Genomic DNA, 26,429 nt, shown 5'->3' on the forward strand with positions numbered 1-26,429 from the left:
TAAATGTTTAGGGGCAAAGTTAATTTGATTTTGGAAGGAGAAATTTTTTTTGAGGCTGCCCCTCATGCTTAGTTCTGGGATCTTAGTTCTGCAACCAGTAATTGAACCCAGGCCCTTGGCAGTGAGCATGCCAAATCCTAACCAAATTTATCATTTAACTATCAAATTTTTTTAAATCTCTGGTAACTCCTGAGATATTCAAACAGCTATCTTCAGTTTTCCTCCTTACCCCATTTTAGGAGGAGAGTTTAGCTATGTGCCACCATCTTTATTTTGGAACAGAGAGAGAGAATGTGAAAGTGTACACATGGTAAAATGTAAAAATTGAAGGCATCTGGTTGAAGAATACATGGGAATTATTTGGGCTTTGTAATTAATTCAAGCCTAATTGAATTAATCAAACCTAACAAAATTAATTTTAAAAATTTTGGTAAAAGGAATGAAGTATGGATCAAGCTTGGTTTTTTTTTTTTTTCCTCCCTCAGATAACTATCCCAGCACCATTTAGTAGATGATAAGCCCATTTTTCCCCTTCTGATTTGAAATGCTTCATATGTATGTGGTTTTTTGCTTGAGTGAATTTTCATAGAATCTTCTTATGAAGATAAAGTCACACTAGCACTATGGATTGGTTGTCGAGAATAATTATTGCACAGATAGTTTGAAGTTCATCAAATGTAATTGTCTTTTCCTTAGGTGGATATCCTAAACCTACCCAGATTGTTGCTGGTGATAGGCCTGATAACCACTGGTTGCATTATGATAGCAAAAGCATACCAAGAACTAAAAAAGAATGGGAGTCAATTTGCTTTGTGGAAAAAACTCATTGGGGATACTACACCTGGCCACAGTAAGTTGCAGCTTGCCACGCGCCTTATTATTGAACAGCTTATCTTCAATACAGATTGTTTTGTCATCTGGATTTCTGTGGACGTTCTGAGGCAGTTGAAGCATAGGCACTCTGTCACCAAAGATACACAATCTCTAGCTTTTCCACTCTTCTTCTTTTCTTTGTTCTTGCCAGTCAATGCTGTGCCTCATCCTGCCTCTATTCTTGTCTTTCTTCTGAAACCCTTAAACTTTCTTAGTCCTACCGTTACACTTCTAAGGAGTTTGTTGATAGTTGCTCTGAATTATATTCCTGCCTATTAAAAAAAAAATACTACACCTGTCTAAACCAGCCCCAAGAAATACTTCTTTGTCTTTTATTGACCTAGTAATCTATGTCATTAGGATGCGTGACCCTATAGATTTTTTTTTGTATTTTATTTATTTATTTTTTAATTTATTTATTTTAACTGGAGGCTAATTACTTTACAATACTGTAGTGGTTTTTGCCATACATTGATGTGAATCAGCCACGGGTGTATATCTGTTCCCATCCTGAACCCCACTCCCACCTCCCTCCCCGTCCCATCCCTCAGGGTCATCCCAGTGCACCAGCCCTGAGCATCCTATCTCAGGCATCAAACCTGGACTGGCGATCTGTTTCACATATGATAATATACATGTTTCAATGATGTTCTCTCAAATCATCCCATCCTCGCCCTCTCCCACAGAGTCCAAAAGACTGTTCTTTACGTCTGTGTCTCTTGCTATCTCGCATATAAATTCCATATGTATGTGTTAGTATACTGTATTTTTTTTTTTTTCTTTCTGGCTTACTTCCATACTTTCTAAATTCCATATGTATGTGTTAGTATACTGTATTGTTTTTTTTTTTCTTTCTGGCTTACTTCACTCTGTATAATAGGCTCCAATTCATCCACCTCATTAGAACTGATTCAAGTGTATTCTTCTTAATGGCTGAGTAATATTCCATTGTGTATATGTACCACAGCTTTCTTACCATTCGTCTGCTGGTGGACATCTCATGCTTTTTACCCATGAAGCTCTAATGTTGTTTTCTATCTATGTGTGTTGCCAATACAAACTCTTACTGTCTAGGAATATGGTTGTTTATGCTGGTGTGGAAGAGCAACCTAAACTTGGCAGAAGCAGGGAGGATTTGACAGAGGTAAGCATCTAATTTCACCATTTGTGAACACACCTGGTTCACATGTGTCTTGCTTTTGGCTATTGATTTATTAGAACTTAGTTCATGTTTTTCACCCCCAAATTTGTGTCCTGCAGTGGAGTACAGTAAGTGCTGGCAAATGTATACTCCCTTTCTCCCCCTGCCCGAACCCTCTTCCCTTCTCTTAGGACCAGCTGACAGAAGGCTTATGTCTCTAAGTCACTCTCAAGTTACTGCCTAATTAGCACTCACTTAGGTACTGACTTTTAGTTTTTTATTGCATGTAAATGGTGGATAATTAGTAAATAGTTATTTATAGATTTAAGTTGGAACCTCTCAGTCTTCATAGAACTTCTTTATTATTTTGAACTATTTTAAATTTATATCTTCCTCAGTTATGTTTATGCTATAGCTTCTGTTTTGTAACTCTGAACAAAGTTTACTTTTAACTTATGGTAGTTTATAAATATGGAAATAATTTTGAGTAAATTTTAATCCCTGAATGTTCTCTTTTTTTTTTTCAATTTTATAGGCAGAACAGATTATATTTGATCATTTTTCTGATCCTAAATTTGTCGAACAGTTAATTACCTTTCTATCTTTAGAAGACAGAAAAGGAAAAGATAAATTTAATCCTCGACGTTTTTGCCTCTTTAAGGTAACTGTTATTTATATACCCTTTTCATAAAGCTTAGTGATTCTCAGTTTGTAGGTTTGTGAGTTCTAAAGTATTTGATCAAAGTTTGAGTTTAGTCATCGTTACCTTTATTTAAAATTACTGTCAAAGTAATGCCTGTCATATTCATCTTGGCTTAAGGTTTAGGACTCGAAAAACCAGGCTTTTAAATGCTTATCTCTAATATTTGTAATTAGCAGTAGAGATAAAATACCAAAACCCACAAGACTGTATGCATTTCATGTTTGTTTGATTTTTCTTCAGGTGTGTGTGATATTTGTAAGATCAGAAAGATTATTAAGTTTTATTTCATTGATTATATTTTAATGTGATATGGCAAATGACAAGCGCTTTTACCATTTTAACTTACAGACATTGTTAAAGCACTTAAGTTCTAAGGTGAGAACATGGATTGTTTTAAGCACAGTAGTAATATAGTAAACAAATATGAGCATGTTATAATGGAGATGTAGTCATTTGAGTACTGAAGAACTTTTTCTTTATTTGCATAGGGTATATTCAGAAATTTTGATGATGCCTTCCTGCCAGTTCTGAAGCCCCATTTAGAACGTTTGGTTGCAGATTCACATGAGAGCACCCAGCGATGTGTTGCAGAAATTATAGCTGGCTTAATCAGAGGCTCTAAGCATTGGACATTTGAAAAGGTGATGTAATTTGTAGAGCACATTTCTTAAAGTTACATTGTCCATTTGTGTAGCAGTTCCCAACGCATTGGGTATTAACACCTGGATCAGTCCCCTCAGCCTCCTCTGCCCCTCTGCCCATGTTCAAGTGCCACCTTGGGGCCAGCAGTCCTCCTGAGGGAGGGAGGCGGCAGGTGTCTGATGGAGGTGGTGGTGGGAACAGCCGTGGGGCAGCCAGCAGTCCTGTGTGCTTATCTCATCTCCATGGGGTCAGCCTGTGGTGCCCGTGCCCTCCAAAATGGACAGCAGATTATGTGTTTATCAGAACATTTTCACTGCTGCACCGAGGAGACACACATCTTTTAAAAAAAAATGATATTAGCACCTAAAAGAGTAAATCTTTGACTCCATATTGCTTTTCTTCCCTGATAGCTCAGTTCATAAAGAATCTGCCTGCAATGCAGGAGACCTGGGTTTGATCCCTGGGTTGGGAAGATCCCCTGGAGAAGGGAATGGTTACCCACTCCAGTATTCTGGCCTGGAGAATTCCATGGACTGTATAGTCCAAGTGGTCGCAAAGAGTCGGACACGACTGAGCAACTTTCACTTTTGGCTCTATTGCTTTAGAGTATAGGTCACAAAGTCGTGTTCTGTAGGTGGCATTGAATATCTTTTAAAATTTGAGTTATTTTCCATCCAGGTATGTCATGCAAAAAGAACTTTAGTTTCTCTTGAAAAATAGGAAGCTCCTGGAATCCTGGTCCCATGTTGCTGCACTGTATCAGTTGGCTGGGGCTGTGCGTGAGCTTCTCCCTTCATGGGGCACTCTCTAGCTTCTCCTTAAGTCTTTTCTCTTAGCCTCTGTGCTGCTGTACTCATTTGGTCTTGTAGATGGCTTTGAATTTGACAGCCTTGTTCTGAGTATCCCTCTTTTGAATTGTAAGATTAAGTTTTACATATCCACCTCAAGGTTAGTTTCTTTCTTAGCAAAATGCACTAGACTGAAAATAACCTGGTGAAATGTGTGGAATGCCTGAGAACATTCAGACTTAATTACACATAGGAGGATTATGAACACTTTTTAATATATCAATATTTCATACTTATTTAAATCATGTGTTAAAAGAATTGGTTAGTTTGTAACATTGCCGGTTTCCTGACATATCATGAAACAGTTTTATGTAAACATGTTCATATGTAGCTTTGTCATCCTTTATCTATCATTTTTTAGTTACCTCAATCCCAGAATACAGCTCCTTTCCTTTTTAGTTGTTTAGAATATAGTTTGTTTTTCTTTTAATTCAGCATCTAATGCTAAACTGGAAATTTTATCCAAACCATCTCTTCCCATTTGTCTTAACATAGGTCCTTTTGACTAAAGTAGGGTCCATGGACCTGTAGCTTGAGCATCACTTGGGAATTTATTAGAAAAGAAGGATCTCAAGACCCATCCTGATCTAATGAATCAGAATCTGCATTTTAGTGCTCTCACTAAACTATGAGAAGCAGTTCAGTGTTTAGACCCATATATTCACTGCCTGTGTAACTGGAACACATTTTTAAATGCTATTTATAATAATCCAAAACTTGGAATATAAAGATGATACTTTCAGGTAATACTGAATTATATTGAAATGTCATTGGTTCCTGTATTAGGATTCAATCCTGTGACTGTAAGCATGTAAAATACAGAGATGATTGAGGTTTTGTTTTAGCTCAGTGTACTGTGTTATTCAGACGTTTGAATAGATAACTTCTCAATAGTAGGAGAGATTTTGTAAGGAACCATATAAGTTGTCTCCTCTTTTCTGATTTTTTTTTGCAGGGGGCAGGGGGAGGGAAATGGCCATATTACCTGGCCATGTTTTCATGTATCATGATACCTTCTTCGATTCTTTGGGTCTTTTAAGAAATGAAGGAAAGATCAGTTTGTGTATTTGTATGTGTGGGTTTGCAGGAACAGATAGTTGAAGGAAAGTGTTCTGAGTATCGTTAACTTCGATATTTTATTTGAGTAGGTGGAGAAGCTTTGGGAACTTCTGTGTCCTCTACTTCGAACAGCATTGTCCAACATTACAGTAGAAACTTACAACGACTGGGGAACTTGTATAGCAACATCCTGTGTAAGTTTTCCTCTTCATTTTTGTGTCTCACTAATGATCTGTTCAAACTGTTTCATACTCTGTCTCAAAATGTGTAAAATCTCCTATTTCTTGATCCTGAAATTTTGTCCTCTTACATAACTGGAGAGATGGTACTGTTTAGCCTTTTAAACAAGCCTTGAGTGATAACTCTTAAGTGATAATTATACCTTCTCTGCCATGATAATTGCATTTTTAGATTAAATGACAAGCCAAATCATATATCCAGAAGTGTCACTTATATATAGTAAAAGCCAGATGGTACAAGGTTATAGGTATCATTTTTGACACCAGAAACGTGCAGAGCAGTTATACTTTGATTTGAAACAGTCTGATTAGCTGACAGTTTTCTCACTGTTGCTCTTCCTAACGTCAGCTACATTTGGATTTGACTCACCCATAAGTTTTAATTTGATTTTCTTCCTCGAGACTTAGGTTTGGTTATATTTCTAAAGTAAGGATGTCTGATTTATTTGCAGAATTATATGGCCCCTGTTTTAATTGCTACTTTATGTTTTCAACACAGGAAAGCAGAGATCCTCGGAAGCTTCACTGGCTTTTTGAACTGCTCTTGGAATCACCGCTGAGTGGTGAAGGAGGCTCCTTTGTAGATGCCTGGTAAATAAGAAGGAAACTGAGGAGGTTAACAAAAGATAACGTCTTTGCTCTTGATGCTAAAGTGGAAGTGAAGCTCTGTACCTCCAACAGCTACATATCGTAACCCCGTTCTTCTGGGAGATGACCATAGTCCATTTACATACAACCTATGATGCTAAGTAGAGTTATTTCTCACTTGAGAACAAGTAGGAGAAATGAAGGCAACCTGAGCAGTTCAAACCTAAAGTAGGTCCGGCCTACTCGACTGTTAACATCTTGTCTGGACTGGTTTTTTGTACCATTATGATATTACTAACTTCCTTATCACATGATCTAGTTTTTTACGCTTTCCTATTAGGAAAGAAGATAGTAATCCTTTTAAGGAGAAACATACTTGGGCATAAGGAGCTGTAAAACAAATTACTGAACAATAGAAGGAAATCTAGATAATCCTGTTAATAAGAAAAATCATTTATTATTAATATTAATTAGTAAGGAAACTTATAATGCTTAGAGATTAACTCAGTGAGTATTCTTTTTTTTATTTTTTCAGTGAGTATTCTAAAGTCTTATTTCTTTTGTCTGTATAGTAGTGGAGATGAAATGGGATACAGAGAAAATGATGTAGAAAAAAATAATAAAATCTTCCTAAAGATGCTGTTCTAAACTGTCAGCTTGAAAATGAAACAGTTTTAGGTAGAATACAGACTGTCAACATGTAAAGGCAGAGCTTCTCTTGTGTTTGAGTGTTGAGACCCTGAACTTCCACTGCAGGGGCATGGGTTTGATCCCTGGCTGGGAACTAAACTCCCGCATGCCACAGAGTTGGGGGGTGGGGGACAGGGAGAGGTGGAGAGGGGCACTAACCCGTCTCTCGTTTGTTTTGATTTTTAGTCGACTCTATGTCCTCCAAGGCGGCCTTGCCCAGCAAGAGTGGAGAGTGCCTGAGTTATTGCATAGACTGCTGAAGTATTTGGAGCCCAAACTCACCCAGGTTTACAAAAATGTCAGGGAAAGAATAGGGAGGTGGGTATTATTTTCCCTGTGGTATGGTATACCTCTTGAGTTCTTTTTATTAAATTTTGGTGTCAAATAATACATACTGTTTATGTTACTGTTGAGTTTTGTGATACACTTTTCTTCAGATTTTGTTTTATATTGTGTTGTGGGACCTTATGAGAGGCTCTGAATGGAAGGAAACCACAGTTCGATTCCTGGGTTGGAACGATCCCCTGGAGAAGGGAATGGCAATCCACTTCAGTATTCTTGCCTGGAGAATTCCACGGACAGAGGAGCCTGTGGGCTACAGTCCTTGGGGTCCCAAAGAGTCCGACTGGACTGAGCAACTACGCTTGCACTTTCTCAATGTAAAATAGAATGGTATTGTGCTCACAAGCAAGTGGGGGGTGGTTGCCACACTGCAGTTTTCAATACCTCAGAGTTGTGGGCACAGGCACAAGTTGTAGGCACAAGTCCCTCTCCAGGAATTGTCCTGGGCAAATTTACTTTGGTTGGGTCATACTTTTGAACCTTAGTTTTATCCGTAATGTGGGATCTATTCTTACTATATGTATTTTATTTTACAGTGTGCTGACCTATATATTCATGATAGATGTTTCTTTGCCAAATACTGCACCAACAGCATCACCTCGTGTCCCTGAGTTTACTGCTCGAATTCTAGAGAAGTTGAAACCCCTCATGGATGTAGATGAAGAAATTCAGAACCATGTTATGGAAGAAAATGGAATTGGTGAAGAAGATGAACGAACCCAGGGCATTAAACTCTTAAAAACTAGTGAGTGGCTCAAATTAGTAGAAACTCCCTTTAAAAACAGATACTTTAGATTATCCTATTGACTTTTTTCTCTTTTTTTTAATTACGGTAAAATGTACATAATGTAAAATTTACAGTTGAGTGGCATCAAATACTTTACATTATTGTACAGCCATCACTTTCACCCATCTTTGTACTCTTTTCATCTTGCAAAACTGAAGCTCTGTACCCGTTAAAAAATAGCTCCTCATTTTCCCCTCCCTTGGCCTCTGACAACCCTCAGTCTCCTTTCTGTCTCTATAATATGCCTATTCTAGGGATCTCATGTAGGGAGAATCATAAAATATCTCTCCTTTTATGTCTGGCTTTTTTCACTTTGTGTAACATTTTCAGTGTTTTTCTCTTCATGGACTTTTTGGTTGTTTATGCCTTTTGGCTATTAAGAATAGTATTTCTATGGATGTTAATGTAGTTACACTTGAGTCTCTGCTTTCAAGTCTTTTGGGTATTGAAAGCAGAATTGCTATACCATAGGGTAATTCTATGTTTAGTTTTTTGAGGAGCCACCAAGGTATTTTCCACAGTGGCCTCACCATTTTATATTCCAACCAACAGTGTAGAAAGATTTCAACTTTCCACATTTTGGCCAAGACTTGTTTTCTGTTTTTAAGCCAGTAGCTCTCCTACTAGGTGTGAAGAAGATATCTTGTTTTGATTTGCATTTCCCTCATTTTTCATTTTTGTTTCTTTTCATTTACATTTTTGTTTCTTCTTTGGAGAAATGTCAAGTTCTTTGCCCAGTTCTGAATTAGATTGTTTTGTTGTTTTTGAGTTGTAGATCTTTACTATGAGTGTAAACAACTAATTTCATTATCTTTTTTGCTATGTTAGGATGTTTGAAGGCTGGTTTTCATTTGTACTTCATGTGGTTGTTTGTAGATAAATAGTTATCAATAGTTAGCTGATTTATTCTTTTGAAAGTGATTTCAGTTCCCTGGATTGGTTGATAACCTTTGTTCAGGATCCTGTCACACTGCTGGTCAAATCTGTGAAGTAACACAGATGATCTCTTTCTTTACATTGAAGAGCTCTCAGAGTGGTTGTCTGGGTTGCACTATATCATGGAATTATTCTACCTTATGTAGTCTCTAACTCAGTAGCAAAGACTGACTCTTTGTTTTTGTTTCCATAAGTTTTGAAATGGCTGATGGCAAGTGCAGGAAGATCATTCTCTACAGCAGTCGCAGAACAGCTTCAGCTTCTGCCTTTGTTCTTTAAGGTAAGTTTATGTCTGAAATTAAAGCTGCATCACCTTTTGACCTTCAAAAGGAATTATTATCAGATGGTTGATAAGTTTTCAGGCTGTATGATTTGTGTACATCTCTAAAAAAAATCATCACAGGAAAATCATTAGGTGATCAGTTCAGTTGCTCAGTCATTTCCGACTCTTTGCGACCCCATGAACCACAGCATGCCAAGCCTCGCTGTCCATCACCAACTCCCAGAGTCCACCTAAACCCATATCCATTGAGTTGGTGATGCCATCTAACTATCTCATCCTCTGTCGTCCCCTTCTCCTCCTGCCCTCAATCTTTCCCAGCATCAGGGTCTTTTCAAATGAGTCAGTTCTTCATCAGGTGGCCAAAGTATTGGAGCTTCAGCTTCAACATCAGTCCTTCTAATAAACACCCAGGACTGATCTCCTTTAGGATGGACTGGTTGGATCTTCTTGCAGTCCAAGGGACTCTGAAGAGTCTTTTCCAACACCATAGTTCAAAAACATCAGTTCTTCGGTGCTCAGCTTTCTTTATAATGAAACTCTCACATCATACATGACCACTGGAAAAACCATAGCCTTGACTAGACAGACCTTTGTTGACAAAGTAGTGTCTCTGCTTTTGAATATACTGTCTAGGTTGGTCATAACTCTTCTTCCAAGGAGTAAGCATCCTTTAATTTCATGGCTGCAGTCACCATCTGCAGTGATTTTGGAGCCCCAAAAAATAAAGTCTGACACTCTTTCCACTGTTTCCCCATCTATTTGCCATGAAGTGATGGGACCGGATGCCATAATCTTCGTTTTCTGAATGTTGAGCTTTAAGCCAACTTTTTCACTCTCCTCTTTCACTTTCATCAAGAGGCTTTTTAGTTCCTCTTCACTTTCTGCCATAAGGGTGGTGTCATCTGCGTATCTGAGGTTATTGAGATTTCTCCTGGCAATCTTGATTCTAGCTTGTGCTTCCTCCAGCCCAGCATGTCTCATGATGTACTCTGCATATAAATTAAATAGGCAGGGTGACAGTATACAGCCTTGATGTACTCCTTTTCCTATTTGGAACCAGTCTGTTGTTCCATGTCCAGTAACTGTTGCTTCCTGACCTGCATACAGGTTTCTCAAGAGGCAAGTCAGATGGTCTGGTATTCCCATCTCTTTCAGAATTTCCCACAGTTTATTGTGATCCACACAGTCAAAGGCTTTGGCATAGTCAGTGAAACAGAAGTAGATGTTTTTCTGGAATTCTCTTGCTTTCTCCATGATCCAGCGGATGTTGGCAATTTGATCTCTTGTTCCTCTGCCTTTTCTAAAACCAGCTTGAATATCTGGAATTTCATGGTTCACATACTGCTGAAGCCTGGCTTGGAGAATTTTGAGCATTACTGTACTAGCATGTGAGATGAGTGCAATTGTGTGGTAGTATGAGCATTCTTTGGCATTGCCTTTCTTTGGGATTGGAATGAAAACTGACCTTTTCCAGTCCTGTGGCCACTGCTGAGTTTTTCAAATTTGCTGACATATTGAGTGCAGCACTTTCACAGCATCATCTTTCAGGATTTGAAACAGCTCAACTGGAATTCCATCACCTCCACTAGCTTTGTTCGTAGTGATGCTTCCTAAGGCCCACTTGACTTCGCATTCCAGGATTTCTGGCTCTAGGTGAGTGTGAGTAATAACACCATCGTGATTATCTGGGTCATGAAGATCTTTTTTGTATAGTTCTTCTGTGTATTCTTGCCAGCTCTTCTTAATATCTTCTGCTTCTGTTAGGTCCATACCATTTCTGTCCTTTATCGAGCCCATCTTAGCATGAAATGTTCCCTTGGTGTCTCTAATTTTCTTGAAGAGATCTCTAGTCTTTCCCATTCTGTTGTTTTCCTCTATTTCTTTGCAATGATCACTGACGGAGGCTTTCTTATCTCTCTTTGCTATTCTTTGGAACTCTGCATTCAAATGGGTATATCTTTCCTTTTCTCCTTTGCTTTTCGCTTCTCTTCTTTTCACAGCTCTTTGTAAGTCCTCCTCAGATAGCCATTTTGCTTCTTTGCATTTCTTTTTCATGGGGATGGTCTTGATTCCTGTCTCCTGTACAATGTCACGAACCTCCATCCATAGTTCATCAGGCACTCTATCTATCAGATCTAGGCCCTTAAATCTATTTCTCACTTCCACTGTATAATCATAAGGAATTTGATTTAGGTCATACTTGAATAATCTGGTGGTTTTCCCCACTTTCTTCCATTTAAGTCTGAATTTGGCAATAAGAAGCTCATGATCTGAGCTACAGTCAGCTCCTGGTCTTGTTTTTGCTGACTGTACAGAACTTCTGCATCTTTGGCTGCAGAGAATATAATCAATCTGATTTTGGTGTTGACCATCTGGTGATGTCCATGTGTAGAGTCTTCTCTTGTGTTGTTGGAAGAGGGTGTTTGCTATGACCAGTGCGTTCTCTTGGCAGAATTCTATTAGCTTTTGCCCTGCTTCATTTTGTACTCCAAGGCCATATTTGCCTGTTACTCCAGGTGTTTCTTGACTTCTTACTTTTGCATTCCAGTCCCCTCTAATGAAAAGGACGTCTTTATGGGTGTTCTTGAAGATCTTATAGGTTTTCATAGAACCGTTCAACTTCAGCTTCTTCAGCGTTACTGGTCGGGGCTTAGACTTGGATTACCGTGATATTGAATGGTTTGCCTTGGAAATGAACAGAGGTCATTCTGTTGTTTTTGAGGTTGCATCCAAGTACTGCATTTCGGACTCTCTTGTTGACCATGATGGCTACTCCATTTCTTCTAAGGGATTCCTGCCCTCAGTAGTAGATATAATGGTCATCTGAGTTAAATTCACCCATTCCAGTCCATTCTGGAGAAGGCAATGGCACCCCACTCCAGTACTCTTGCCTGGAAAATGCTGTGGACAGAGGAGCCCGGTGGGCTGCAGTCCATGGGGTCACTAAGAGTCGGACACGACTGAGCGACTTCACTTTCACCTTTCCCTTTCATTTACTGGAGAAGGAAATGGCAACCCACTTCAGTGTTATTGCCTGGAGAATCCCAGGGACGGGGGAGCCTGGTGGGCTGCCGTCTCTAGGGTCACACAGAGTTGGACACGACTGAAGTGACTTAGCATTAGCAGTAGCAGTCCATTCTAGTTCGCCAGTTCCTAGAATGTCAATGTTCACTCTTGCCATCTCTTGTTTGACCACTTCCAATTTGCCTTGATTCATGGACCTGACATTCCAGGTTCCTATGCAATATTGCTCTTTACAGCATCGAACCTTGCTTCTGTCACCAGTCACATCCACAACTGGGTGTTATTTTTGCTTCGCCTCCATCCCTTCATTCATTCTGGAGTTTTTTCTCCACTGATCTCCAGTAGCATATTGGGCAGGTACCAACCTGGAGCGTTCATCTTTCAGCCTCCTGTCTTTTTGCCTTTTCATACTGTTCATGGGATTCTCAAGGCAAGAATACTGAAGTGGTTTGCCATTCCCTTCTCCAGTGGAACACATTCTGTCAGACCTCTCAATCATGACCTGTCTATCTTGGGTGGCCCCACAGGGCATGGCTTAGTTTCATTGAGTTAGACAAGACTGTGGTCCATGTGATCAGATTGGCTAGTTTTCTGTGATTGTGTTTTCAGTCTGTCTGCCCTGTGATGCCCTCTCTCAGTGCCTACCGTCTTACTTGGGTTTCTCTTAACCTTGGACGTGGGGTATCTCTTCACGGCTGCTCCAGCAAAGCACAGCCACTGCTCCTTACCTTGGATATGGGGTAGGTCCTCTTGGCTGTTCTGTGCCATCGCGGCCACCACTCCTGCGCCATCGAGTGGTTAAATATTTGTTGAAATTATCTTTTTAATATTAGGTAAGAGTAAGATTTTGATAGTTAATGTGAAAAGTCTAAAGACAGAATAGTGTTTCACTGAGTGCCAATTTGCAAGTAATAATAGTTTAGGAAAATACTGCTTGCTTAAAAAAAAAGTTACAGTGGCATATTTTGAATATAACTGTTTCTGACTTTTTAATTCAATGTGTAATAAATCCAAAAATCAAAATGTTCAGTATATTGTATTTGGGCTTCCCTGGTGGCTCAGATGGTAAAGAACCTGCCTGCAATGTGGGAGACCTGAGTTCAATCCCTGGGTCAGGAAGATTCCCTGGAGAAAGGAATGCAACCCACTCCAGTGCTCTTGCCCGGAGAATTCCGTGGACAGAGGAGCCTGGCAGTCTACAGTCCATAGGGGTCGCAAAGAGTCGAACATGACTAAAGTGACTTAACATGCATGCATATTGTATTTATTTTATGATGTTGAATGCACTGTATATCGTTGGTTCTAACAAACACTTGCAGAAAGTAACTTGTCTCCATTGATCATATGGAAGTTTTATTAGCTGCAAGATACAACCTGAGGTGGTTTTAATCATTTATCCAATCAATGAATGAAGCTGGTAAACTAAGATTAATGTAGTAGTTTCCAGAATTATAGTTGATAGTGATACTGTGCTTGGTGGTGGTTAAGTATAGTCTTACTGCAGATTGGGAAGGCTTAGTACAAATATCAGCGCTACGTGATAGCTGTTGGTCAATCCAGTTGTTGCTGTTTCAGAGCCAGGGCCCTTGTCACTATTTATAAGCAAATGGCATGCTAAACTTCTGATCTGCCACAGTGTATTTTGTCTTTAGGAGATTCTGAAAGATAACACTTCTGGTAATTTTCAAAAGATTCACTACTGAAATACTTTTGAAAGTGCTCTGTAGGGCCTGATACCCAGAATACCTTTGGGATCTTCTCTTTATAAAAGTGGACGGTGGCTATTAGTATAGTTACATATACACCTTTGTTACTTGTGAGTCCTTGGTGTAGATTTGATTTGTCTTTAGGGCAGTGGTGCTTAAAGTTTTTTCCACTGCCTTTCACAGTGGGTACAGAACATGAGCTTATAGTTTTGTTAGTGGGTAATATGCAATGAATGCTAGACTAGCTGGAGTTCCGCCCCCTTTCTTCACTCAGAAAAAAAGTCAGAAAGCAAATAGTGTATGAGAATGAGATTGATAGGATGGTTTGAATCCACTTGAAATTTATAAAAAAATGTAAATCATTAGAATGCTATACTGCATAGTTTGCTAGTAACGGGCCTAACAGTTGTCCTCAGTATACAAATATTGAGGTTGAGAACCTCTTTTAGGTCTTCGTGGTATAAGGGGTCCGGGTTATGCAGGTATCCCAGCACAGATGAACAGCGTTATTGTGTAGACAGATGAGATGTACAGAGTAAAGATAAAGAGAGGACTGTACAGCTGACTAAACTGTGGGAGGAGCACAGAAATAGTGGAGCTGAGATCAGTAGTTCTGTTCTGGACATATTTGAGGTATTTATTTGATTCTAAATGAACTGTTGTTTTTCCTGTCCCATGGAAAGCAGTTTTATATCCCCCTTCCCCAAAATAACCCTTGGAAATACACAGTGCAAGTTTCAGTTATTTGTGTATTCTACTTTAAGATTCTCCATTTTGCTTCAGAATGAGAGAAGAGGATTTGTAACCAAGAATAACTAACAGAGCACAGGCTTTGAATAGAAATCTAGTTTAAAATCCTTTCTGTGACAGGTGCTTTTTTTGGTGATCTTAGACAAGCTACTGAGCATCTAAGGTTATCTTCTTCTATGAAGTGTGGAATAATAGGAGTATTCCTCATGAGGTGGAAATAAGATAATGCCTGTGACCTAGAGAGCACAGTGTAAGATGTCTGTTACAAGTCTTTAACCAGGCTTTAACTTGGAATAATCAAGAGCTCAAATGCTAGTGGTCAGGGTGAGAGAGGGGACGTGTTTCCATCTAAAGGAGCAGCACTTTCTACAGGTTAGCACAGTTTAATGGCAGTTGAGTCTGATCTGTGATACACTAAAAATAATAAATTTGTATGATAACAAGGGAGAAGAAAGATTAGGATCATCCTTTTTTTATACCATTGTATTCTTATTTTGTATTTTGGTTGTAAGCATTATAGTGACCATGCCAACAAAAGTAGTCAATTAACTCAATTACTCGGAGATACCTGCATATTTCACAGAATGGAAGTAACAGCTTAAGGACGGAGTAGGAACCACAGTAGCTCTGAAGACCTGGGTAACAGCATCTAATAGTCTCTTCAGGGTGCTGTCACCTTGCATCTTTCTCTTCAAGATTCAGATACTCAGAAGAAACAGTGTGCTAATACATATCTCTTTCTCTTTAAAAAATATGGTTTGAACCAAGAAGTGTACAGAATAAACCTAGGTCATCTTGTCACACCAGAAACCAGGGATGCTGTAGTTGTTAAAGGACTTAGAGCCAGTTTGAGCACTATAAAGAAGAGTAACCACAGTGGGTTACAACCATCACATTTGTTGAAATTCATTGGTTCTTAATGATACTTTAAAAAATGGTTTCATTTTTCACATCTGGAGGTTAGGGAAATCATTCTGTATAAGAAAGAGGTTTTTGTATAAAACATTCCTCTGTTGTTTAATTGCTAAGTCATGTCCAGTTCTTTTGCAACCCCATGGACTGTAGCCCACCAGGCTCTTCTGACCATGGAATTTCCCAGGCAAGAATCTTGGAGTGGGTAGCTGTTTCCTTCTCCAGGGGCTCTCCCTGGTCCAGGGATTGAATGCATGCCTCCTGCATCAGCAGGTGGATTCTTTACCACTAGTCACCAGGGAGGCCCATAAAGCATTCTAGGCAACAACGGAGAAGGAATGAGTGTCACTATTTTGGAAACTTATGTTTTTATAGTAGTTCATCGCAAAAAGAAAACTGGATGTAAGTGAAGGAAATACACAATACTATTAATACTTATATTGTGCCCAGTCAGACTTCAATAAATTCAGACCTCTAGATCTAATGGCTTCTTTACAGGACAAACTAGAGCCAGTAGATGCCGCAAAGGAACGTAGTAAGGAAAGGGAGGTCATAATAAGGGAGACCACAAAAACAAAGGACCTGCCCCATCCCCCTTGTTTTAAAAGAAAGGAATTTTGAAAGCGGGTAGGGGAAATTTATAGATTCTTCTTAAATATTAAGAGACATTCCAAATGCAGTGTTGTATGGCTATTATGTTGAACCAGATTCCCCCAAAGTAATTGTGATAACATGTATGAAATACTTGGAGAAATTTGAGCACTACTGAACATATTTTAGCTGTAATGAGTTTTTATGTATAATGTCATGACATGTTTTTTAAATAAGAAACTTTGTCTTTCAGTGGTAAAAATAAAATATTTATGGATGAAATATGTTTGGTAGTTGTTTCAAATAATTGAGGGAGGGGGAACATAGAGGAGCAAAAAATGAAAGGATTAGCCATGAATTTGTCATTGTTGAAGAATTGGTTGATTCGTGGGAATTCATTAAACTGTTCTTTAGTTTTGTATATGTTTGTTTTTTTCTGTAGAAGTTGTCAAAAATGTGATTTCTTTCATGTAAGGATGCCTTTGTACTTAGCGGCTGTTTTTCAATTTATGTCTTTGTTTTGTTTTGTTCTTGTTGTTCTCTAGATTGCCCCAGTGGAAAATGACAATAGCTATGATGAACTGAAAAGAGATGCAAAGTTATGTTTATCACTAATGTCTCAGGGGTTGCTTTACCCTCATCAAGTGCCTTTGGTACTTCAGGTGCTAAATCAAGTAAGAGTGTATATCAGAAACATATCTTTGGTTAGAATTTTGGTTTACCATTCTAAGAATTTCACAAAGTCACCTGTGACGCACAAAATACCTGCTACTTGCATTCATTGTGAATCTTCTTTTGGCATGAGAGAAGACATATGTCGGCCAAAGAAATAGATTTAGAATCTGTACATGGCTTTGCCGCCAACTTCTGTGACTTTGGGCAGATCACTCAACCCCTATGTTTTCTGTATATATAAAGAGCTAATTCTTGGAACACTTTGGATACAAAGTGCTTATGGGGTGGGGATGAGCATTCTCTTTTACCATTTCCCCTTTATTTTATTCACTTCTATTTTCTGATCTGTGGTAAAAAGACCTAAGTGAGTGTCTATTTTCTGGCTGTGTTTTTATTTATTTATTTTTTTAATTAAAATTTTTTTTTTTTTTTTTTTGGCCACACTATATGGCATGTGGAATCTGTGGGATCTTAGTTCCCCAGCCAGGGATCAAACCTGCACCCCTGGCAGTGGAAGTTCAAAGTCTCAACCACCATGGAAGTCCCATGACTGCATTTTTAGTGTACTCTGTGCTCAGCTTTACCCAGTTACATGTGTGTTATATAATATAAAAAATGGACACTTTCCCTCAGTTTTCAGATTTTTAAGTTTGATTACCACTGAAAGATATTTTTTGGTATTTTTTATGCAGTAGACTACAGTAGTTCTCCGTTTTGTTTGCTTTAACTACACTACCTACTACTATCAAAAGTAAAATACAATAATATGCAACCCTTGGAGGAGTTAAGTCATTAATTATAAATAACTCTTCTAAAATTGACTTTTATCCATGGGTTCCTTTCCTTTTACTCTCATTCATACATTCAGAATACATAACTTTACCGGAAACAGCTTGTGTGCCCTTTTGTTTAGAAGGAAATATAAGATGAGCTTGCTCTGGCCGTACTTGTAAAAGGGGAGTTACATTGGAAATCTCTTTTATTTGTGTATAATGCCACTGTCATCTCATGTTCTTGTCCTTTCTTCTGATTTCTCATTCACAGACAGCAAGAAGCAGTTCTTGGCATGCTAGATACACAGTACTGACCTACCTCCAGACCATGGTATTTTATAACCTCTTTATTTTCCTAAACAATGAAGATGCAGTTAAAGACATCAGGTGGCTGGTTATAAGTCTTTTGGAGGATGAACAGCTAGAGGTAAAATTTAAGTTATAGCTAACTGAAATTTTAATAAATTTAAAGAAAGCATTTTGGTGCCTCTAAAAGAGTATTTACATACTAATATGTAAAGTAACTTTAATTTTAACATAGCCCTGTGTAATTAGTTTTGATACCCCATATGTAAACAAACACTGGACACATTCTTGTTCTGGGTTCTCTTTGCAGTTGGGCAGATGACATTGATGAACCAAAGTCGTCTTATCTATGAAATTGCAAATGATAACACTCCGCTTATTTTACTAATTTTTAAAGGGCTAATAGGAATGTGTATGAGAGCAGTTTCAAGAGAATGAAAATCTACACATAGGTGCTGTTGTTCAGTAGATTTAAGAAAAGATTCTTATCCCTGTTTATTTTCCTTGGTAGAGAAATTGAAGTCAGCTTTTGCTAAGGAAGCATTAATATTTGTACAAAAAGACCATGTTAGTTCACATGAGCCTAATGCAAGAAAAGCATGATGTGATAATTATGGAATAAGACATAATTTTCTAAATTGGCTTTCAGTTAAGAAAAAGTAATTGAAAATTTTGTGAAATTTTTGTTTATTTTATTTTGTGGACTTTATGGGTTTTCCATGCAGTGGAGCACTCCCAGTGATTATAGATACTGTATTTGAGAGCACTGAAAATACATTTGTATCTACAGGAAACTGGGACTGGAAACCTGTTTTGCATTCCAGCTTGCTTGTGTCCTTCGGAGCAGATGTGTCTAGTTACCGAGTACTCACACTGTAGCTGTAACTCTGACAAGCTCCAGTTAAAACATTTGCAGCTTTCTGTAAATTGTTTTAGAGGGTTTTTTTTTTTTTCATTGAAGAATAGACATAAAAAGGTGGACATCTCCAAGGACAGTGTTTCCTACCTTTAGATATTATAGCAAAATGGACTGTTTTCTGGATCTTGTTTTAGAACACTTTTACACATGATTTTTGTATTTTACTCCATGTAGTAGGCTTAAACTTAGCTCTTACTATATGCAACCATTTTTCACACTGAAAAATTGAAGAAAAAGTATTTTGAAGGAATAAGTGGCAAACCATTTTTTCAAATTATTACTGCCTTTCCTTATGACTGTTTAGGAGAAACTGTTGTGATGTGTATAACTTTTTACAGCTATTTTTTGTCTTCCCAAAACTTGAGTTGCCATTTCAATTTGAAAAAAACTATTAGTATTTCTATAGACTGTATTTATAGTCTTAAAACAGCCTATGAAGTTTGTAAGAATTAAAATGGATATAAATCTCTACTGTGTATGCCAATTATAGAAATTATCCTGTGTCTTTATTACCAATGAAAATAACAACGGCAGTTGTTTTAAGGGATGTAGAGTCTAGGAAAGTTGTATTTTAATGTCATGCTCTGGCACTGCTTTTACAGTTAAACTCTAGATAAGAAAAACTCAGTCAGTGGGAAAAGAATGTAGAGAATTAATTTTTTATAGCATGGGTAAGCGTTTACTTTCTGTAAGCCTAGTGTTAGTGACTCATCTGTTTTGAGGCCAGGACCCTTTAAGAGCCTGGTGGATTCTCCATTAAGAAACTGCAAAAGAGCATTTACACAGTTTGAATACAAGTATCAGGGAAAAGTCCCCACCCCAGTTCCCACACCACCCTCTCCACCTCCCCAGGCTTAGGATCTCAAGTCTAATGGAAGTGATTATCTCTACAGGTTAGAGAAATGGCTGCTACCACCTTAAGTGGTCTGTTACAATGTAACTTCCTTACCATGGACAGTCCTATGCAGATTCATTTTGAGCAACTTTGCAAAACAAAACTACCGAAGAAAAGGAAGCGTGACCCTGGTTTTGTAGGAGATACGATTCCTTCTGCAGGTAACAATACTGGTAGAAAACACCTTTTGGGAATTAACCAGGCTTGCTCAACAAATATTTATTGGATGCTTGTGTGTGTGTAGGTCTATGCTAGGTACCAGGAATAGCTGCTTTTGAGAAGCTTTGCATATATAGAAGGCAAGACCTGGGATATAAAAGCTAAAACTGAGAAAGGGACCAAGGAATGTGTACACTGCTGCATACAGCTATTAGAGTAAATCAAGTCTGTACCCACTCACCTGAAATTGCTTTATAAAGAGAGGTACCAGAATTAGTTATTTTTGAGGCTCTACAATATTTGTTTTTAGAATTTACAACTTATGTGTGGTGCTAGTGATAAAGAACCCATCTACCAGTGAAGGAGACATAAGAGACATGGGTTCAGTTCCTGGGTCAGGAAGATCCCTGGAGGAGGGCATGGCAGCCCACTCCATTACTCTTGTCTGAAGAGTCCCAGGGACAGAGGAGCCTGATGGGCTACTGTGCATAAGGTCTCAAAGAATTGGACACGACGGAAGCAACTTAGCACACACACACACTGAGAGAAGAAGCTGAGTAGACAGAACAATTCCTGCTTTCATTTGAAGAGGGGAATATCATCACTTCACTAGGCATTTGGTGAGAGGGCTAGAAGACTCATTCTATAGGAGCGTACACTCTAATTGAGCATCAAGGCAAACAAGACAATGAGATCTGATTGACTGTGTCATGTTTAAAGAGAAATTTAAATGTCATAGCCAAAAAGCATCTGATCTATGTTATTGAAATATAGTTAATTTAGAATGTTGTGTTAATTTCTTCTAATACAGCAAAGTAACTCACTTCAGTTCAGTTGCTCAGTCGTGTCCGACTCTGTGACCCCATGGACTGCAGCACACCAGGCCTCCCTGTCCATCACCAACTCCCGGAGTTTACCCAAACTCTTGTCTATTGAGTTGGTGATGCCATCTCAGCATCTCATCCTCTTTTGTTCCCTTTTCCTCCTGCCTTCAATCTTTTCTAGCATCAGGGTCTTTTCAAATGAATCAGCTGTTTGCATGAGGTGGCCAAAGTATTGGAGTTTCTGCTTCAACATCAGTCTTTCCAGTGAACACTTAGGACTAATTTCCTTTCGGATGGACTGGTTGGATCTCCTTGCAGTCCAAGAGACTCTCAAGAGTCTTCTCCAATACCACAGTTCAAAAGCATCAGTTCTTTGGGGCTCAGCTTTCTTTATAGTCCAGCTCTCATATCCATACATGACTACTGGAGAAACCATAGCATTGACTAGACAGACTTTTGTTGCCAGAGTAACATCTCTGCTTTTTAATGTGCTGTCTAGGTTGGTCATAACTTTCCTTCCAAGGAGTAAGCGTCTTTTAAAATCTCATGGCTGCAGTCACCATCTGCAGTGATTTTGGAGCCCCCAAAAATAAAGTCTGACGCTGTTTCCACTGTTTCCTCATCTATTTGTCATGGAGTGATGGGACCGGATGCCATGATCTTAGTTTTCTGAATGTTGAGCTTTAAGCCAACTTTTTCACTCTCCTCTTTCACTTTCATCAAGAGGCTCTTTAGTGCTTTCCTTTCTGCCATAAGGGTGGTGTCATCTGCATATCTGAGGTTATTGATATTTCTCCCAGCAATCTTGATTCCAGCTTGTGCTTCATCCAGCCTGGCGTGTCTCATGATGTACTCTGCATATAAGTTAAATAAGCAGGGTGACAATACACAGCCTTGACGTACTCCTTTTCCTATTTGGAACCAGTCTGTTGTTCCATGTCCAATTCTAACTGTTGCTTCCTGACCTGCATATAGGTTTCTCAAGAGGCAGGTCAGGTGGTCTGGTATTCCCATCTCTTTCAGAATTTCTCACAGGTTATTGTGATCCATACTGTCAAAGGTTTTGGCATAGTCAGTAAAGCAGAAATAGTTGTTTTTCTGGAACTCTCTTCCTTTTTCCATGATCCAGAGGATGTTGGCAATTTGATCTCTGGTTCCTCTGCATTTTCTAAAACCAGCTTGAACATCTGGAAGTTCACGGTTCACGTATTGCTGAAGCCTGGCTTGGAGAATTTTGAGCATTACTTTGCTAGCGTGTGAGATGAGTGCAATTGTGCGGTAGTTTGAGCATTCTTTGGCATTGCCTTTCTTTTGAGATTGGAATGAAAACTGACCTTTTCCAGTCCTGTGGCCACTGCTGAGTTTTCCAAATTTGCTGGCATATTGAGTGCAGCACTTTCATAGCATCCTCTTTTAGGATTTGAAATAGCTCAACTGGAGTTCCATCACTCAGTTATGTATATTTTTTCTTCATATTCTTTTTCATTATGGTTTTTCATTGGATATTGAATATTGTTCCCTAAACTGTACAGGGGGACCCTAGTGTTTATCTGTCCTATGTTCAGTAGTTTCCCTTTGCTAATCCCAAATTCCAATCTCCTCCCTCTCCCCAAAAACACAAGTGCTGTTCTCTTTGTCTAGCAGGGTTTTAATTATGTCATGTAGTTACCTAATGGGAATTTCCAATAACATAACAGTGAAAGTGTTAGTTGTGTTAGTGAAAGCTCAGTTGTGTCTGACTCTTAGTGAGCCCATGGACTGTATTCCATCAGGCTCCTCTGTCCAAATAATATACCAGCATATAATAAATTCTAGTTTTTTTTTAAAGTTGAACACCTTGTTTTTAAAAATTAAGTTCCAAAGTATTTTTAGGTCTGTACTGAGAATTTGAAAGCACTTTAACTTGTATCACTAAAAAGAAAGAATAGAGAGCCTATAAAATATAGGATGTAGGATGTTTTAGTTTAGGCTTAAAAGCATGTTTTTGATATGTGTGTGTATACAGAGTCATTTAAAGGCAGAAATTCACAGAATGGAAACAACTAGCATAATGGAAAACTTAACTTTATCTCACTATAGCAAGTACAATAGAGTCCTGTAAATATCTATTCATTTAAATGCTTTTTTCTTTGCAGAGTTGGTGAAACGCCACGCTGGGGTGCTGGGACTGGGTGCGTGTGTTCTTTCTAGTCCTTACGATGTTCCCACCTGGATGCCCCAGCTCCTTATGAATCTCAGTGCACATCTGAATGACCCTCAGCCAATCGAGGTAAAATTCTCCCTTGGTTTCTTTGCACATATATTAACAGTGATAATTTTCTAGGAAACCATTTAGACTGATAATTTTCTACATACTCTGGGCTGTCGTCTTCAATAAGGTCACTACTACTGCCTCTGCCAGAGCCACGTCTGTTCATCAGTAGTTATTAAAACCTTGCAGAGACCCCACTGTTTTCTATATTTGAGATCTTTTGTTAGCAAGAAAATTACCATGTGGTCTGTCCTTCCCAGTCCAATGGAAGCAAACTGTATTGCCAGTGTTGTCAGTATATTTAAATTTTATACTTCTGTTTCGGCTCACATTTTATACTTAGGAAGTATCTAACCAAAGGCTAATGTTAAACAGGAAAATGTGATGGTTTTATTTACTGAACACCTGTGTTCCTACATTAAACAACTTGGAAGACCAATGACTTGGTTCTTTTCACTTTGACTAAGTATATATTAAGTATATATTGAAACTGATTTAACAGTGTGGTATGAGTTCTAGTCATTTGTCCTAAAGTGAAGCTGGTACCAATTCTAAAGAAGTAATCTAGGTGGCTTTTTGAGGTAAGATCGGTTTATTGGTTGTGTAGCGCTTCGTGAAGTGTAAGATCTGAACTCCCGAAGGATCGCTACTTAAAGGTATCCTGAACATAACCTTGGAGAGGTTAAAGTGAAATGTATGTGGGTTGCTTATCCCTACAGATGACTGTAAAAAAGACATTATCCAATTTCCGAAGGACACACCATGATAACTGGCAAGAACACAAACAGCAATTCACTGACGACCAGCTGCTCGTTCTCACCGATCTCCTTGTGTCGCCCTGCTATTATGCATAGAAAGGTGAGGCAGCAAAGTTTACAGAAGTCTGTTTTCACGACTTTTGCTATGACCCAGTGGAAGTTCCCGGAGAATTTTATACTTTTCTTTCTCTGCTTTAGGTGTTAAGCAGAGAATTGATGTGACAACTTTTACGGGCTTCTGGTTAAATAAAAGAAAAGAGCTCTTACTCGTAATTGCCTCTGAGTGGGGCCTGGCCATTTTGGGTTGTCCTAGGGATTCTGGGTTCTACAGTTGTGAAAATATTTCATCTCCGTTCTTAAGTATTTGTTATCTGTTCTGTATTAAAGAGGTAGGGCCCAGAAGCCTTTCTATTGAAATAGGATGAAAAAAGATTTCATTTATTTGCCTCTTTGAGTTGGATGTCCTGTTGTCTAACTGAAGCTTTCCTCCCCCCCTCCTTTCTCCTCCTTGATACAGATGAGTAGTCCTCACTTCAAGCTCTTTTCATCAGAAATTCCAGATCCTCAGGTACCATCTGTGGTGGCTTTCTGCAGGTTTAAAAACTCTGCCTCTGTTGAGTTCTCATCATTTTGGTGGTTTCTGTGTCTGGTCCAGTTAGTCCGAGTTCCACAGGTTCTCAGCTGCCGTTTGATTTCCTAACTTGTCCGGAAGTATTTCCAGTATATTGATCACTTTTTCTTTGAGGCATCTGACCAAGCCACAATGTCTCAGACTAGAAATAATTACCCAGTATGATCATGACATACAAGACCAGACAGAGTCTAGGAACTCATCATGAAACCGTTTACTTGGAATGGAGGATGCCCATCTGTAACACAGGTCCTGTCATTTCATTCATCTCAAATTATTTTGAATTCTTTCCAAATGGCTGTTGAGTTTAGATGGTGGTAGGGCTGTGGGCCATACATCTGAAGCGTTGAGAGCCTTGGGCCTGGAGAGCCGTGAAGAGGGAAAGAAAAGAGGGCAAGTCTCGAACTCAGCCAAGGACCTGATGGATTGCTCGACCAAGACACAGAAGTGAAGTCTGTGTCCACGTGTTTCCCACAGACTGGAGTTTTTGGTGCTGAATAGAAGAGCAGTTGCTGAAAAACCAGGGGTTTGGTGAATAAATTTTTGATTGATTGTTATGTATGTATACAAGCGTGTGACTTTGAAAATAAACAGCAACAACAATAAAAACCCTGACTGAATGATTTTTACCTGTATTCTTTACAAATATTGTTTGACCCTCTTTGAAAACTGTTATACTTTACTAATGGAAGACTGCTGTGTTTGCGGAAATTCTGTAATCTTTTTCTCCCTCCCCCTGCCCTTTTTTTTGGCCTGCAGAATCGTTGAGAGACTAATAAGTCTTAATATTTAATTGACTTGTTTAATAAATGTTACATAGATGTAAAAGACTGTATAAACTGTAGAGACAGCATTGGCAAGACTTTGTACAGATGCAACCTCTTACAAAACACCATTGTGTAATTAACTTGTAAAGATTCACATGTAGCTCTTTATTATAGTGACTTTTGGCTTTTGTACCAATTGAATGCCATTTTTTGTGTGTTTTTAAATTATTTTCTTTATCTTTTCATGCTCCAAAAGCTGAGGTGTGGGTTTGAGTTCATTTATCCTTAGAATGTCTGAATTTTTATGTAACTTTTTTGTGTGTATCTCTGAATGCGAACACCACGTGTTTGCCTGTGACCAGTTTATAGAATGCAAGGTATCTTCTAGGTTGAAGTACTTCACAAGGTGGTGAATGTCATCTTGCAACACACCCTGTACAGTCTTCCTTAAAGGAACACTACAGTATATTTTTTAGTATCTACTTGCTGAATGACTTGATACAGGCCTAAGCACAGCAGAGGTCCTGGTACAGTATTTAAGTGTCAGCATACACAGGCGTAATCCCTGTATAGAGTAGTGCCAACCTGATTATTTCAATTGTGTAACTAGTTTAAAACCCAATAAATGGATTGTTTTTAACACCTGGTTTTTGGTCTTCATTACAAGGAGAAGACAGTTCTGGAGCCAGTGACTTGTGGATTCCTTTTGCATTCATAGATCTGGATCCATAAATTCATGCCCTCTGACCAGAGTGAATCATCTAGATCAGACCTGCCCAGCTACAGTAGCTTGCACCCACATGTGACTGTTTACATTTAAAGTAAATTAAAAATTACTCAGTCTCAATAGCCACATTTCACACGTTCATTAGCCACTTGTGGCTAGTGGTTACCCTGTTCAGTAGGCATGTGAGTATTTTTTGTCAGCATGGAAAGTTCGACAACACTTATCTGGGTGATTGATTCTCAGATTGATGTGCCTGGAATATGAATTTCAGTTCATACTCCCAGCTCATGATACTGATACCTGGTCCTGAAATCACAGTTTGAGCAGTGAGGCTTTATGTTATATTGACCACTTCAGTTTCGTCCTAGCTAAGCTGTATTTAGGTGAGGTTCCTAAAGTGGGGAATTTTTAAAAATACAACATACTAGGCACCCACTGTGGCCCTCAATCAGAGTTTTTCTGGTTGGGACTCAGGTATCTGTTTTTTAAAAGTTCCATCAGTCCTTCAGTTGTGTGGCCGTGATTGAGAACCACTGGTGAAGACCCCAAAGGCCCATTCGAGACCTAAAATCAAGGTACCTTAGTGAGTTTTTAAAATGCCCCCAGTGATTCTAATACCAGGTTTGCTAC

At 38.7% G+C, this 26,429-nt stretch overlaps 1 protein-coding gene across 1 annotated transcript in view; it reads left to right on the forward strand.

Annotated features, from left to right (window-relative positions):
• PSME4 (proteasome activator subunit 4) overlaps positions 1–25,661 on the forward strand; it is a 96,107-nt gene extending 70,446 nt beyond the window's left edge. The window contains exons 33-47 of the mRNA XM_068987673.1: positions 697–850; positions 1,948–2,017; positions 2,550–2,675; positions 3,206–3,358; positions 5,356–5,460; positions 6,005–6,096; positions 6,970–7,101; positions 7,662–7,870; positions 9,043–9,128; positions 16,660–16,788; positions 17,834–17,989; positions 19,681–19,843; positions 22,801–22,934; positions 23,636–23,774; positions 24,192–25,661. Of these exons, the coding sequence (XP_068843774.1) occupies positions 697–850; positions 1,948–2,017; positions 2,550–2,675; positions 3,206–3,358; positions 5,356–5,460; positions 6,005–6,096; positions 6,970–7,101; positions 7,662–7,870; positions 9,043–9,128; positions 16,660–16,788; positions 17,834–17,989; positions 19,681–19,843; positions 22,801–22,934; positions 23,636–23,770 (1,844 nt within the window). The 3' untranslated portion in view covers positions 23,771–23,774; positions 24,192–25,661. The remainder of the gene's footprint in view (positions 1–696; positions 851–1,947; positions 2,018–2,549; positions 2,676–3,205; positions 3,359–5,355; positions 5,461–6,004; positions 6,097–6,969; positions 7,102–7,661; positions 7,871–9,042; positions 9,129–16,659; positions 16,789–17,833; positions 17,990–19,680; positions 19,844–22,800; positions 22,935–23,635; positions 23,775–24,191) is intronic.
• Positions 25,662–26,429: the final 768 nt, after the last annotated feature.

This window comes from Capricornis sumatraensis, chromosome 1, assembly GCF_032405125.1.
Source record: "Capricornis sumatraensis isolate serow.1 chromosome 1, serow.2, whole genome shotgun sequence".
NCBI classification, from domain to species: domain Eukaryota; kingdom Metazoa; phylum Chordata; class Mammalia; order Artiodactyla; family Bovidae; genus Capricornis; species Capricornis sumatraensis.